Source organism: Eschrichtius robustus, unplaced genomic scaffold, assembly GCF_028021215.1.
Source record: "Eschrichtius robustus isolate mEscRob2 unplaced genomic scaffold, mEscRob2.pri scaffold_281, whole genome shotgun sequence".
NCBI lineage: Eukaryota > Metazoa > Chordata > Mammalia > Artiodactyla > Eschrichtiidae > Eschrichtius > Eschrichtius robustus.
In genome coordinates this window covers 185,856-200,841 of record NW_027175262.1, presented here as the reverse complement: position 1 = coordinate 200,841, position 14,986 = coordinate 185,856, and the positions used below count along the sequence as shown (strand labels likewise).

Sequence of the window (14,986 nt, the reverse complement as noted above, 5' to 3'; positions counted from 1 at the left end):
CCCTTGACCCCTGTCCCCGGCCCTCCACACCTCCCCATACACCGCATCCCGGGTCCTCCGCATCCCCAGGACCCCGCGTCCCCGCGCTGCGCGGGCCGACGCGCCCAGGTGGATGCGCGCGCGTTGCGTGGAGACCAGCGGCGGGCACACCCTAACTCGCCGGCTCCGCCCCCGGCGCCGTGGATTGGCTCCCCGCAGGCTGGCCGGGCCCGGATTGGCTCGCGCGGCGCGGTGGCCGGGCCCGTTTCACGGTGGGTAGCACCGCAGCGTGGATGCTCCTCCGTCCCGCCGAGGCCCCCAGGAGCTTGGAGCCCGAGCGGCCAGGCGGGGCCGGGCGGGGGCATCGCCGGCAGCCGCTCCGCCGCCCAGCCCGTGCCCTCGGCCAAGGGCAGCCCGGGGCCGCGGCCGCACCCTGGGGCCGCGGGCGGCGGACAAAGGGCCATGCGGGCCCGGGGGACGCGGCGCGGGGCGCGCTGGAGCGGGGGGCCGCGGCGGCGCCGCTGAGCGCGGCCCGGGGCAGAGGCGGCCGCGATGCCGTGGTTCCCGGCGAAAAAGATCCGCAAACAGATCAAGCTGCTGCTGCTGCTGGTGCTGCTCACCTGCGCCGCGTGGCTCACGTACGTGCACCTGAGCCTGGTGCGCCAGGGCCGCGCGCTGCGCCAGCGGCTGGGCTACGGGCGAGGTACGGGAGGGGGCGCGCGCCCTGGGGGCGGGGAGGGTCGCGAGCAGCGCCGGGCCCGGGCCCTCCCATCGCGCCCAGGCCTCGGCGTGGGTCAGACCCGCCCGGAGACCCCGTCCGCCCTTCCCAGCTCGGCGACATTGGGGCAGGGGGCGCGGTTCGGCTCAGCCCGGCCAGAACGCCGATGACGTCAGCTGTGACGTGCGCGACCCTCCTGGGGAGCGTCCCCGAACCCCGGCGGACGCCGGGGTCTGGCCTGGAGCGGGTAGTGAGTGACGGGGTTAACGGTGGGCTCTTGGGGAGATCTCCGCCACCGGAGCCTGCATGCTGGGATTTCCGAGAGGCTAAGTCTGGCTGCGCCTCCGACACGTGCCTGCGTAGCAGAGCCTCGGTTTTCGCATCTGCTGGGGAGGGGCAGGGACCCAACCTCAGGACGGAGAGAGAGGGGGCTGGCGGGAGGGAGCTGACCCTTGCAGTTGGGACGCTTCCTGGAGGAGGTGCCCTAGGTAAACCTGTGATCAGGGACTGAGACGCTTGTGTGTTGAGGCGGGGTGAGGCATGGGGATAGGGATCCAGCCTGGGGAGATCCGAACTGCCTGGCGTGAACTCTCCCAGGCTCCTCGAGCTCACGCTCCAGTGGGGGCAGACAGTGAACCCACAAATCAGGTCCTGGTGAGCGATGTGGGAAAGAGTTGGGGAGGAGTCCTGCCACTTTAGCTAGGAGGATCCTAGAGGGCCTCTTGGAGGTGGTGACTTTTGACACACACTTGGAGGAGGAGGAGGAGCAGAGTGCGGGGGTGGGGGGGGTGGGGGGGGCGGGGGCGGTGATGAGAGAGAGAGAGAAGGAAGCACCTCAGGGCAGGGAGGTCCCAGCCAAGCTGCTCCTGGCCCTTCTCAAGGAAGCGAGGTGTCCTGAGGATGGGTGGTGAGAATCTTGCTTCCCAAAGACTCAGAACAATGATCTTGACCCATGAAGTCCTGGGCCACTCCACCAAGTGGTCCAGAGTTCCCTGTTCAGTCGCACAGCTGGCACCACAGACACCCCAGGCCAGGGGTCAGAGGCTTGTCCCAACCCACCCCACCCCCAGAGTCCACGCATCTCACAGCTACCACACCCTGTAGGGGCCCCCAGCACTGTTCAGTCCCTCATAGAGGCCCCCTAGCTACCATCAAATAAGGCAGGACCCCAGAGCGAGACCCAGTGACGCAGAGCATAACCAGCCTCCCGCTCAGCTGCCTTGTGGTTTTCTGGGCAACCACACTTCTCCCTAGCCTGGCTTCCCGAGCAGCCGGGGAGGCTAGCTCAGCAGCCGGGAGGGGGCGGAGGTGTGGGAACCCCACTTCTGGGACCTCCTCTGCTCTCAGCTGGACCGGCGAGGAAGCTGTCCTTGCTGCTCCTGGGTGGGCGGGTGCTGTTCAAGGTTATGGAAGATCAAACCCTCAAGCAGCTCCTGCCAGGAGCAGACCCAGCCGGTGCCCCCGGGGCTGCAGCCCCGCCTCCTGTCCTGCTACCTGGGCTCCCACCAGGGCAGGGCTTGTGGGAAGCTGAGCAGCTGGACGTGTCTGAGGCCTTTCTGACTGTCCTGTCAGCACTGTGTTCACTCCCACCAGAAAGGCTACCTTCCCGGGGTCCAGCAGCCTGTGCAGGCAGAGGTGCTGGCAGCCAGGAGGCAGGAGGCCCGTCTGGATCTCGCTGTGCTGGGGCTCAGCCCCTGCAGGACAGTGATGGCATCCTGGGTTGGGGCCCCACTGTGGAAGGTTCCCAATACCCCCAGAGTTACCTTGTGGGCGGGGAGCATCAGGGCCAGGCTGTGGGGATTTGGCCGGGAGCCTCTTAGGGGCTCGCCTCCCTGCTGGACGGAGGACAGTGACTTGGGGGGAGAAGCAAGTGGGCAGGCACCACCGGAGTCTCGCAGGCACGAGACCACGGGCAGCCCCCTCCCCCAGAGAAAGGGCCCAGGCCAACTGTGCCAGTCCGGGAACCTAGCTCCTGGGGTCTGGATCGAGGGACGGGCATAGACTTTGAAGCCCAGGCTTGGCCCTGGAGGAGAGGGGTTCCTGGACTGGGGGTCCCCGGATGGGAGCACCAGGAGAGGCAGAGATGGCGCACATTAAAGCCTTGCCTTCGGAGGCTCAGATCCCAGGGTATGGAACCCCAGGCCCACAGCTTAGGGAGGAGGTCTGGGAAGTTGAGGGATGCAGGGGTGTGGAGGTGGTCTGCCCCAGGCGTGGGGAGTTAGGGGGGTGCCGAGCTCTAGAGATGTCCACGGAAGGGATCCCCAGGGGGACAGTCTCCCTCCGGGGCCGCCTTGGCCCCATGTCCTCTGGAAGCTGGACCAGTGTGCCAATCCCTCCTCTGCCCAGGTGGGTAACAGGGCTCCTTTGGTCCTGAACCCTGGCCTCAAGCGCAGCAGGTGGCACACGTGCCATGGGCCGGGGCTGGGGTAGCCTCAAGACCACAGTGCCAGCTCGCCTGACAACAAACTCCAGCACTAACCCTTGGCTCTCAGTTCTGGTAAGGGAGTCAGACACAAAACACTCCAGCACACAGGAAAAGTGCTGAGGGCACAGAGCAATCCTGGGGGCCTTCCTGGAGGCAGAGTCACTGATGACAACAGCCCCACGGGTGTGTGTGTGCATGCATATATGCTAGCAATGTGCATACACATAACTGCTCCCTCATGCCAGTGGGGGCTGGGAAAAGCCAGGTGGGGGACTCAAGCAAGGGCCGTCCCCACGGAGGTGGGATGTGGGAGAAGGGCCCAGCCGAGAGCACTTCCAGCTGTAGGGTGGGGCATCAGGTAGCATGAAGGGGCAGACGTGGGGAGGGAGGGCTTCAGTGGAGACACCACTGGCCATCCTGCCCCCAGCTGACCCCAGCGGCAGGGGCTGTGGCCTTGGAGAGCCTGGACCCCAGTCACGCCTCATGTGCCGCCCACAGATGGTGAGAAGCTGAGCGGTGTGACAGATGGCCGGGGCATCCGGGCTGCACTGTCCACACAGAGGGCAGAGGACTCCAGCGAGAGCCGTGAGGAGGAGCGGGTGGTGAGCAGGGCTGCGGGGAGGAACACCACAGCACACACGAGACCCAAGGCCACTCCTGTGCCGGTGGCCTCAGGACCTATGGGCCGTGTGCAGGGAGGACACAGCGCTGCAGCACGGAGCGTGGCTACATGTGGAAGGGATGTCTGTGAAGTGAACCGGCGTGTGTGGCGGGCTGTGTCACGCACTGTGTCTGAGCCTGGTGTGTGTGTGTGTGTGTGTGTGTGTGGTTGTGTGTGGTTGTGTGACTTCTTCCTGCCCTCACATTTCTCAGCTTTGACCCTGGTGCCCTTTCTCTCCCGTAGCCCGAAGGTCGGGACCCAGACGTGCTGTTTCCCGGGGGGGCTGGAAGGCCACTGTCGCTCAACCTCACCCGTCAGGCGCCCTCGTGGCGGGAGGAGGTGAGCTCTGCCCAGCGGCTCGGGCTTGGGGAGGGCCGGGGGCAGCTGTGCAGAAGGTAAGCCCTCCTCCCACCCCCAGTACAAGGGGCAGGTGAACCTGCACGTGTTCGAGGACTGGTGCGGGGGCGCCGTGGGCCATCTCAGGAGGAACCTGCACTTCCCGCTCTTCCCTCATGTGAGTGCTGGGGTGGGGGGCGGCCGGCCCGCAGGTGGGCGGGGGCCTTGACGTCAGAGGCCGCTGCCCCCCCCAGACTCGCACCACCGTGAAGAAGCTGGCTGTGTCCCCCAAGTGGAAGAACTACGGCCTCCGGATTTTCGGCTTCATCCACCCGGCGAGAGATGGTGCGGGGATGGGGGTGTGGGGGGCAGGGTGTCACGAAGCCCCCACCGACCCCTGAGCCCTGTCCTGTGGTCCTGTGGCCTAGGAGATGTCCAGTTCTCCGTGGCTTCGGATGACAACTCGGAGTTCTGGCTGAGCCCAACCGAGAGCCCGGCGGGCGCCCAGCTGGTGGCCTTTGTGGGCAAGGTACCCCCACACGCAGCCCAGCCCTCCATCCACACCGCTTGTCTTCGTGGGCCTCCTGCGGCTTGGTCACCTGGCCCCTCCAGCTTCTCAGGAGGGGGGGCTGGATGGGGCTGGTGCCCCAAGGAGAGCGTGAGCCCCCTGCCCCTTCTCTGTTACCCTCCAGACTGGTTCGGAGTGGACAGCACCCGGAGAATTCACCAAGTTCAGCTCCCAGGTGTCCAAGCCCAGGCGGTGAGTGAGTGTGGGAGTGTGTGCATGAGTGTGTACCCGTGTGTGTGTGTGTGTGTGAGGAGTGGGTGACACGTGCATGCGTGAAGCCGCTGCTGCTATGCTGCCCCCTCAAGCCCCACCTCCTGTGGGCTCCCCATCTGTTTGGGGCTTCTGGGGCATGGCGGGCCTGCCCCCTCACTCCTCCCGTCCCCAGGCTCATGGCCTCCCGGAGGTACTACTTTGAGCTACTGCACAAGCAGGACGACCGCGGCTCGGACCACGTGGAAGTGGGCGTGAGTGCGGCTGCCCTCTGAGGGCTTCTGGAGACCCCACCTCCCCTGCCCTGCCCTCCTCTTTCCGGCCACTCCCCGCAGGACAACGGTGTGGACCCCGCCCGCCCCCCCAGAGAAGCTTCCCATCTAGCTGACAAAGCAGATGCTCAGGGACGGGGCTTGTGCTCACAGAGGAAGTGGCCCTTGAGCAGATTCTTGAGAGATGAGAGACATTTCACAGGGAGACCAGTGGGGAGAGAATCTGGGGTGCAAAGATGAATTCCAGGTCTCGAGAGCAGCAGAGGAATGGAACCACCTGGAGTCTTCTGGAACTCCAAGCAGTCTGGTGGCCAGATCCGGCAGGGCTTCCTCCTGAGGATGAGGCAACTGGATTTGCATTTCAGGGAAAACCCTCTGGCCGCTGCCTGTTGGGAGGGATTTTCGTGGGTGGCCATCCATCGGTCCCTGAACCAGGGAGGTGGGAATGGAAGAAGTGGAAGGTCGGGGTGGGGGGCGGGGGGGGGCAGAGGGAGATGCCCAGCGACTGAGAGTCTGAGCCTAGCTGGGTGTGAGGTGGTGACCAGGGTGGGCTAGGGGGTGGTGGGAGGTTGCAGGTGTCTGGTTTGTGTGTGGTGGGCATCACCCCAGCTCAGCTTAGCAGAGGGTCCAGACTGCAGATGCAGATTTGGGGTGATCTTGTGGAAGCCGAGGGGGTGACTAAGGGCCCAGGATGAGCTGGGAAGGGAAGAGGGCCTGGGACAGCCCCCAGGAACCCCAACATGAGAGCGGTGGGGGAGGGAGAGTCTGCAAGGGAGACTGGGAAGGCCCAGCCACAGAAGTGGGGTAAGTGGGGATGGGGAGGTCCAGCGGGGAGCTGGGGGGCCAGCTCTGACCTCCAGAAGGGCAGTGGCTGCAGAACCGGGAGGAGGTGGGGGCAGAGGCCATAACCAGAAGGTCAGGAAGCACCCAGGATGTCAGGAAAGGCATCCTCATCTGCCTCCAGGGACCCCAGCCTTCTGGGCCTCTCCAGCTTCCCTGCTGTACCTTCTCAGGACCGCTCTCCCATCCACCCCCCCACCCCAAGCTTCCTGCGTCCGTGAAGGGGTTGCCCCTACTAGTTCCCCAGCCCCACGTCAGGGAAGATTCACTCCTCCCTGACCCAGCTGTGTTCCCACCTTGACCCCCATCCTTTGGTCCTGACCACCCTCTCGAACCCCCAGTGGCGAGCCTTCCTGCCGGGTCTGAAGTTCGAGGTCATAGGCTCTGCTCACATCTCCCTGTATACAGGTGCGGAGCCCAGTGCCTCTATGGGGAAGCGAGAGGGCTCCTGATGGGCGGCCTCTTTGGGGTGGTGTCTGGGTATGGGTGAGGAGGGGTCTCTAGGAACTCCTGGGGTCCCCACACATCCTCTGCCCCTAGATGAGTCAGCCCTGAAGATGGACCACGTGGCCCACGTGCCCCAGTCTCCAGCCAGCCACGTTGGGGGGCGCCTGCTGCAGGAGGAGCCCAGAGCCGACATGCTGCGGCCCGATCCCCGAGACACCTTCTTCCTCAGTGAGAGGAGGCCCCCCGGGGTGGGGTGGGGTGGGGTGGGGGGCGGGGCAGGAGTTTCAGGTCACAATGTGACCACGCCTCCCGTAGCGCCTCGGGTGGAGCCCTGGAGTCTGGAGAATGTGCTGGAGCCCTGCGCCTACGCCCCCACCTACGTTGTCAAGGACTTTCCCATCGCAAGATACCAGGGACTGCAGTTTGTAAGTGCCCCTCACCAAGGTCTTCCCTGAGACCCAGGCCTCTCTCTTCCCAGGGTTCCCGGAGCCTCCTCCAGACCCTCTGGAAGACGCCCCAACCTGAGCCCTCTGCCCGCCCCAGGTGTACCTGTCCTTCGTTTATCCCAATGACCACACACGCCTGACTCACATGGAGACGGACAACAAGTGCTTCTACCGCGAGTCGCCGCTGTATCTGGAAAGGTGGGTGGGTGGTGCCCAAGGAAGAATGGGCGGGGCCTCGGCCGAGCCTGGTCTCTGACGCCCCGCCCCGGCCCCAGGTTTGGGTTCTACAAATACATGAAGATGGACCGGGAGGAGGGAGAGGAAGACGAAGAGGAGGAGGTGCAGCGCCGAGCCTTTCTCTTCCTCAACCCAGACGGTGAGTGCCCCCAGCGGCCCCCACCCCCTCAGCTGGGCCCGCCCTGGCGCCGCAGCTCACCCGCGCTGCCCACAGACTTCCTGGACGACGAGGACGACGGGGAGCTGCTCGACGGTCTGGAGCCCACCGAGGCGCCCCGAACGCAGGGCGGCCGCCGGCCCCCCGCCCCCGCGGCCCCCACCGAGGCCCCGGCCACTCCCACCCTGCCAACGCCTCCCGCCCCCCTGGGCCGGCCAACCCCCCGGCGCTCGCGGGCGCTGCGCTGGGCCGCCCGCCCCCTTCCGCTCTTCTGGGGCCGTGCCCCTCCGCCCCGCCCAGCAGCCGCGGCCGAGCGGCCCCCGAAGGTGTATGTCACGCGGGTGCGGCCGGGACTGCGGGCCCCGCCCCGGGCCCCGGCGCAGCTCAGCCCACGCGGCCCTCCCCGGCCACCTTTCCCTGGCGTCTTCCTGCGCCCCAGACCCCAACCCCGGGTGCAGCTGCGCGCGCGCCCACGCCCACCCCGGGCTCGAGGCCGCAGGACCGGCGGCCCCCAGGCCGCAAAGCTGAGGCCCCCGGCCCCGGCGCCGGCCACCCAGGGGAGCCGAGAGGGCCAGGCACGCGAGCCGGGACTCACGGCCCCCACCGCGGACTCGAACTCTTCGTCCGAAGCGCAGCCCGTGACCTCCTTCCTGAGCTTGTCCCAGGTGTCCAGGCCACAGCTGCCCGGGGAGAATGAGGAAGAGGAGGAAGGGGACGACGAGGAAGGGGCGCAGGGCGAAGAGGCTGCGTCGGAGGACAGCGAAGAGAAGGCCGGCCCGGGGCGCGGCCGCTGGCGCGAGGACGCTATCAACTGGCAGCGCACGTTCAGCGTGGGCAACGTGGACTTCGAGATGCTGCGCTCGGACTGGAACGACCTGCGCTGCAACGTGTCGGGGAACCTGCAGCTGCCGGAGGCCGAGGCCGTGGACGTGGTGGCCCAGTACATGGAGCGGCTCAACGCGCGCCACGGAGGGTGCGAGGGCGGGGCGCGCGTGGGAAGGGACGCGCTTGGCCTCCGTGGGACCCTCAGACTTCCCCAGGGTTTAACGGGGCGCTGCTCTGGGAATGGTACACGCCCCCCCTCCCCGGAAGTGTCTTCTCACCCTTCTGGGGCCCCTTACTGCCCAGGGCCCCTGTCCTGTGTTAGGAGCCTTTCCCCCAACACCCAGGGCTGGCTCCCCTGTCCTGCACCTCCAAACCCCACACCTGTCACCTTGGACCTGGACCTGAGGATGGAGCCGAGCCACCCACGTCTCTCTTCCAGATAGAGACACACACGAAGGCCAGGCTAGGAACCCCTGGATCCCTCTCCCCACTGGCACCTTGCTGGCTGGGGTCTTGGTCCTCGGGGGAGAGCTCAGGGTTCCTGCCCCACTGGCCCTTCTGGTCTCCCCCAGGCCCCAGGAATCCAGTCTTGTCTCCACCCGAAGTAGGTATGAGGGTTGGAGAGTGGGGGCCCCAATTTGACCTGAGGGGAGGCCCTGAGGGGTTCTCAGAGCTGTGCTGAGCCCTTAAGTAGGGGCAGGACCTGCAGAGACTGGCAAAGGCTGGCCAGGAGGCTGGTGGGCAGAGGACAGGCCTCATGGTCCTTGAAGGCCAGGTGCAGGAGTCATTCTTCTTGCCTCCGATACAGAGTTTAGAGCAGGACACAGGTTTGGCCCATCTGGATCATAGACAAGCATGTGGCTGTGTTGGAGAGGAGGAGGTGGAAGGGGGAGCCCATGACTGACAGGCTTGGTCCAGGGCAGCGATGGGATGGCCTGGACCCTTGGCAGGGGCTGGGGTAGGTTGATTTCTAGGTGGCTGAGAAAGCGAGCCTGCACTTGGCTCTGAGAAGGCGAGCCTGCACTTGGCTCTGAGCTTCCTGGGAGCAGCTCCTTGTCCCATGGGCATGAGGGGGTCTGTCCAGCAGAAAGGTCATGGCTGCAGCCCCACCTTCCCTAAGCCGTGCAAGGGTGTGGGTGGCCCAAGGAGCGAGAGCACAGACCCAGAGCGTTTGGGGCAGAAAGTCCCTGGTACTTGAGAGCATGGTGGGGATGGGCAGGGGGTGAAGGGAGGAATCTAGACCCCTGGGAGGTCACACCGGTAGGCTCCGAGGGTGAGGGATACTGGCTGCAAAGGGCGGGGGGCGGGGACGTGCGATAGAAGGGAGAGTGACCTAGTCAAGGGCGAGGCCCTATCTTCCCAGGCCAGGGCTGGGGAAGGGCCAGCAGCTGAAGGCCCGGAGGCTTCTTCCCCAGAGATCAGGGCAGCCCCTGCGCTGGTGCTGGGGGGGCAAAAAGGAGGCTTCTCAGAGGAGGCACCCAGGACCTTGGAGAGGAGGGCGGGGAGCATGGGGCGAGCATCCAGGCAGGGGACACCTAGGGCAAAGACCCCACGGGAAGAGGAAGCTTGCTCATCTAACCTGAGGGCATATTGAGGCCACAAGGTAGACACCGTTTACCGGCTTAGAATTCAGACGTCTGAACCTCGGCCTGTGGGCAGTGGGCCCCCCTAAAGGTTTCTGAGCGTGCAGCTGTGGACAGGAGTGGTGGCACCGAGGAGAGGACTGGCCTGGGCTTGGGGACGCCTCCCTTATGGGCTGCCCCACGGAGAGGGAGCCCCGGAATGTGGGCCTGCCTTCTGAGAAGGGAGCTCCCCAGCAGGCCTTGAGGTGTGATGGGGGACGGGGGGCGTGCGGCACCCCACTTGAGTGGCCACCTCATTTTTGCGGCTGGGGGCGGCTTGTGGGAAGAATGGGGTTGGAGTCGTGGACGCAGCTTCGGAGCCCGAGGGGGCTGACTGGGTCCTGCCCCGCAGGCGGTACGCTCTTCTGCGCATCGTGAACGTGGAGAAGCGCCGGGACTCCGCGCGGGGAAGCCGTTTCCTCCTGGAGCTGGAGCTCCAGGAGCGCGGCGGGCGCCGGCTGCGCCTGTCTGAGTATGTCTTCCTGCGCCTGCCCGGGGCGCGTGCCGGCGACACAGATGGAGACGGGGATAGTCCCGAGCCCGCTCCAGCCGCCTCCGCGCGCCCCGACGGCCGCCCGGAGCTGTGCCGGCCACTGCGCCTGGCCTGGCGCCAGGATGTGATGGTGCACTTCATCGTGCCAGGTGCGCGGGAGTGGGGCTGGCCGACCAGCCACCTGGGATTGCGGGGTGGCGGGCGGGGGGGAGCCTTGTCCAGCAGGCCTTATGGGGAGGGGGGGAGTGCCACTGGTCCTGGGCAGGGTACCGCCAGGTCGGGTCCAGGTGGGTTCAGTATCCCCATCCTCCTCCAGTGAAGAACCAGGCGCGCTGGGTGGTACAGTTCCTGGCAGACATGGCTGCGCTGCACGCCCATACAGGGGACTCTCGCTTCAGTGTCATCCTGGTGGACTTCGAGAGCGAGGACATGGACGTGGAGCGGGCCCTCCGTGCGGCGCCACTGCCCAGGTAACGGCGCCCCCCACCTACCGGGGAGGGCCAAGCACATCTTCCCTCCTCCCGGACCGGCGTGGGTTTTCCTGCCCCCGCTCCCGCCCCCAGAGACGGGTGGCTGTGATTTCCCACCCCATATCCCCTTCCTCCCCCAGATACCAATACCTAAGGCGAACCGGGAACTTTGAGCGCTCCGCGGGGTTGCAAGCTGGAGTGGCCGCGGTGGAGGTGCGTGGGCAGGATGGTGCGGGTGGAGAGAATGAGATGGGCTGGGGGCGGGGGGTGCCCTTCCGGAGGAGAGGGCGAGGCTCAGACCTGCCCGCCGTCTCCAGAATGCCAGCAGCATCGTTTTCCTTTGCGACCTGCACATCCACTTCCCCCCCGGCATCCTGGATGGCATCCGCAAGCACTGCGTGGAGGGCAGGCTGGCCTTTGCGCCCGTGGTCATGCGGCTGGGCTGCGGGAGCTCGCCAGGGGACCCTCACGGTAACGCCCTGAATGCCCCTCGGTAACGTCAGGGGTCCCACCCGTGCCAGGGCAAAACCCAGGCCCCCGGGGGCCTCCCAACCTGCAAGGCAGGCCTAGGGCCCTATCAATGCCCCTTATAACGCCTGGGACTCCTTGTGGCCTCTAGGACCCCCAGAGTGCCCAGGACCCCCAAGTCCTCCCCCCAGTAACCCCAGGGTCATGCTCGGCCCCTAAGAACCTTCTCCAACACCCAAGTCATGCACAGGCCTCCCAGGTTATGACCGACACATTGGAGTGACCCCGAGAGCCCTCCTGAGGAAGGGCTTGCCGGACCTGGTGTCTGAAGGGCACCCCATCCCCGCCAGGTTACTGGGAGGTGAACGGCTTCGGCCTCTTTGGGATCTACAAGTCCGACTTCGACCGCATTGGAGGCATGAACACTGAGGAGTTCCGGGACCAGTGGGGCGGCGAGGACTGGGAGCTTTTGGACAGGTGACCCCCTCCCCCTAGCGGAGACTGAGACTCCCACATCCTCCTCCCCTGGGTGGGAGGGGCCTCACATGCTGACAGGACTCTGCTTTCCTCCTCCTCCGACCCCCAGAGCTAGGCCTAGAGAGATCCTTGGACCCCACCCCACTCCCCAAAACCCCTTCCCAGCTCCAGGATCCTGCAGACTCAGGGAAGCCCTTGAACCAGTTCTGCCCGCAGACCCTACAGGCCTCTCCTGGGTCCCTCTCCTCCTACTGGGCTTGGACAGTAGTGGAAGCCCTGACACCCCAGCCCCTGGACCAGGGGCGTGACCTCTTCCATTCCATCCCACCCCCAGGGTTCTGTAGGCTCAGGGGCAGCCCTGACATGCATGCCCTCCCCCTGCAGGGTCCTGAAGAATCAGGGCAGCCCCATTCACCCCCATACCCCCAGTCTTGATCACCCCCCAAAGATCCTCTGGGCTGAGGGGCAGCCCTGACTCCCCCTCCCCACCCAGGGTCCTGCAGGCAGGGCTGGAGGTGGAGCGGCTCCGAGTGCGGAACTTCTACCACCACTACCACTCTAAGCGGGGGATGTGGGGCGTGCGCAGCCGCAAGGCCGCCCACAAGGAGGCCCCTTGAGGACCAGCGACCCCTCCCAGCCCCGGCTGCTGTCCTGCCATGGCAGCTGGAGGCCAGGCTCTGAGCCTGGACCCTGGGGACCCAGCGGGGCTCATCCAGGGGCACAGCCACCACCCGTGCCTGCCCCTCTCTGGTCCCCCAAGCTGCTGCCCCCTCTGTGCCCCCCCCCCCCAGAGAGGCGGCCGTCATAGCCGGCGGGGCCTGGGCTTGGCCCCCACGCCCTGTGCGATGATTTCTGTGAAATTTTGCCGTAGCAATGACATTGTTTCAGGATTTCCAAGAGTTCTGTCTGTTCCGTTTTTTATTCAGAATGAAATGAAATATTTTTTTTAGTTCTGACTCATCCTCTGGGTCTGGTTCTCTTGGGAGGGCAGAGGTGGGCCTGGGCGGCGGCAAGAGACCCTGCACCCATGGTGGCCCTGGGCACTGTGCCCGCTCCTGACTCCCTTTCCTGACTTGAGCTGCAGCCGCCATGCTGACCGCACCTTTCTCCACCCTCGAGACCACTCACCTCTGCCCGCACATTCCCTCTGAGCTTCTGTGTCGGGCCCTGAAGGCAAAGGGGCTTTGGACCCTCCCTCAGTACCCTGTGCGTGGAGCCGCCGGTCACCGGCGTGGCTTGAGGCCTTTCCCCCTGCGAGCAAAGAATATTCGACCGTCTGCTTAGTCCCCTTCGTTGTGAAAACAGACCTTGGATGTCAGTCCTGCCCCATCCTCCTCAAAGAGGTGGGCGCACTAGGCACCCCGGGGTGGCGGGTGACATCCTACGACCAGGTTGGGGGTATAGTTAGGACTCAGTTGCCATAAATGGAAAACCCAGTGCACACTGGTTTAAACATAATGGGGGGTTTGCCTGACTTGTCTCGTGGAGGTTCAGGGTCAGGAGCCCCCTGGAGAGTCAGACGGGCTGGATAATGCTGTCGAGGGCCCGCCCTTCCCTGGGGTCCCAGTCGTGGCAGGGAGGCGGGTGCTCTGCCTGGCACCGGGCGCGCCTGCCCATATGAGTTCCTTGTAGCTGCTGTAACAGATTTCCACAAACAAAATGGAATTTCCTGTCTTACAGCTCTGGAGGTCGGAAGTCCTAAAATCGAGGTTTCCACAGGCCTGCATCCCTTCTGGGGGCTTTAGGACTGAATCTGCTTCCCTCCTTTCCCAGCTCCTAGAGGCCACCTGGATTTCCTGGCTCGTGGCCTCTTCCTCCATCCTCAAAGCCAGCAGCTTACCATTTTCATATCACTCTCCCTTGTCTCTCTCACACCTCTACTACCATCATCACATCTCCTTCTCTGGCTCTGACCCTCCTGCCTCCCTCTTATAAGGAGCCCTGGAATGACACTGGACCCACCCACATAACCGAGGATAATCGCTCCATCCCAAGCGACATCCTTTACTTACTCTGCGAAGTCCCTCTTGCCATGGAGGTGACAGCCACAGGTTCTGCGGATTGGGGCATGGACATCTTTGGGGCTGTTACTCTGTACTGCCTCATCCTGTGGGAAGGCTGCACGTCCGCCCAGCACTCCAAACAGTCCTCGCAAGATTTACCTCGCCATGAACACAGGGCAGCAGGGAGGATTTCAGGGAAAGAGGAACCAGATGGACACTCCAGTCGGGCCCTGAGAAGACCCTAGAGATGACCCAGGGCATTCAGCTCTGTGGCTGCTGACCAGGGCAGCCAGCGGGTGTCTGTGAACACTAAGTCACTTGTGACGTGAGTCCTGCTGGTGCCCACAGGGTGGAGGACACAGCTAACCTGTCACACACCTACTCAGAAGTTACCAGATGCCCCAGCTCATACTGCCCACTCCTCCCGAAGTATCTAGTTCAGAAGAAATGATCCCCAGATATAGATGTTAGTGACAAGAATCAGCCCTGGAATTAAGAATATATACTCCAAGAAAGTGGGGCGGGGGGAACGTAACAGGGGAAGCATACACATCAGAAAAAGAATTACCTCTGGAAGCAGAAAAAAATTTCAGACAACATTTCATCTAATCTGGACTATTCGTATACCATAATTTATTAATCCATTTTAACAACTATTGAGTACCCACTATGTGCCAGGCACTGTGGAAGAAGTGGTGAACAAAACAGACAAGAATCCCTGCCTCGTAGAACTTACATTCTAGTGAAGGGTGAGGAGGAGCAGACAACAGACACAGTAAAGACATCTCCAGTATATTAGCTGGTGGCAGCTCTTGTCAAGAAAAATAAAGCTGGAAAGAGAATAGTTGAGTCTGAGTGTGGCTGCCATTGTAAACAGTGATCAGAAGAAGCCTGGCCAGGCTTCCCTGGTGGTGCGGTGGTTGAAGAATCCGCCTGCCAGTGCAGGGGACACGGGTTTGAGCCCTGGTCCGGGAAGATCCCACGTGCCATGGAGCAACTAAGCCCATGCGCCACAACTACTGAGCCTGCGCTCTAGAGCCCGCGAGCCCCAACTACTGAGCCCGCACGCCCCAACTACTAAAGCCCGTGCATCTAGAGCCCGTGCTCCACAACAAGAGAAGCCACCACAATGAGAAGCCCGCGCACCACAACAAAGAGTAGCCCCTGCTCACCACAACTATAGAGAAAGCCCACGTGCAGCAGCGAAGACCCAACGCAGCCAAAAATTAAAAAAAAAAAAAAAATTCTAGAAGAAAATATGGGCAAAATTTTTATTAAAAAAAAAGAAAAAGCCTGACCTGAGAAGGTGACATCCCAGCAAAGCCCTGAGGT

At 64.0% G+C, this 14,986-nt stretch overlaps 1 protein-coding gene across 1 annotated transcript; it reads left to right on the top strand.

The window, feature by feature from the left end:
- The first annotated feature begins 528 nt into the window (after positions 1-528).
- Positions 529-12,607, top strand: B4GALNT4 (beta-1,4-N-acetyl-galactosaminyltransferase 4). The gene is made up of 20 exons (XM_068534331.1): positions 529-682; positions 3,621-3,724; positions 4,027-4,122; positions 4,202-4,297; positions 4,374-4,464; positions 4,548-4,648; positions 4,812-4,879; positions 5,073-5,151; positions 6,351-6,417; positions 6,550-6,684; positions 6,772-6,881; positions 7,000-7,100; positions 7,178-7,278; positions 7,354-8,269; positions 10,096-10,385; positions 10,553-10,706; positions 10,847-10,919; positions 11,024-11,177; positions 11,525-11,651; positions 12,145-12,607. Exons 1-20 carry the CDS (start codon positions 532-534, stop codon positions 12,266-12,268), a joined length of 3,138 nt encoding a protein of 1,045 aa, XP_068390432.1. The 5' UTR covers positions 529-531; the 3' UTR covers positions 12,269-12,607.
- The last annotated feature ends 2,379 nt before the right edge of the window (positions 12,608-14,986 follow it).

Bases quoted from the DNA above. Each gene is read 5' to 3' on its own strand.
- B4GALNT4 (XM_068534331.1), top strand. From the start codon at position 532: ATGCCGTGGTTCCCGGCGAAAAAGATCCGCAAACAGATCAAGCTGCTG. The intron at 4,465-4,547 runs GTGCGGGGATGG...CCTGTGGCCTAG, and splicing joins CATCCACCCGGCGAGAGATG to GAGATGTCCAGTTCTCCGTG. The intron at 7,279-7,353 runs GTGAGTGCCCCC...CGCTGCCCACAG, and splicing joins TCTCTTCCTCAACCCAGACG to ACTTCCTGGACGACGAGGAC.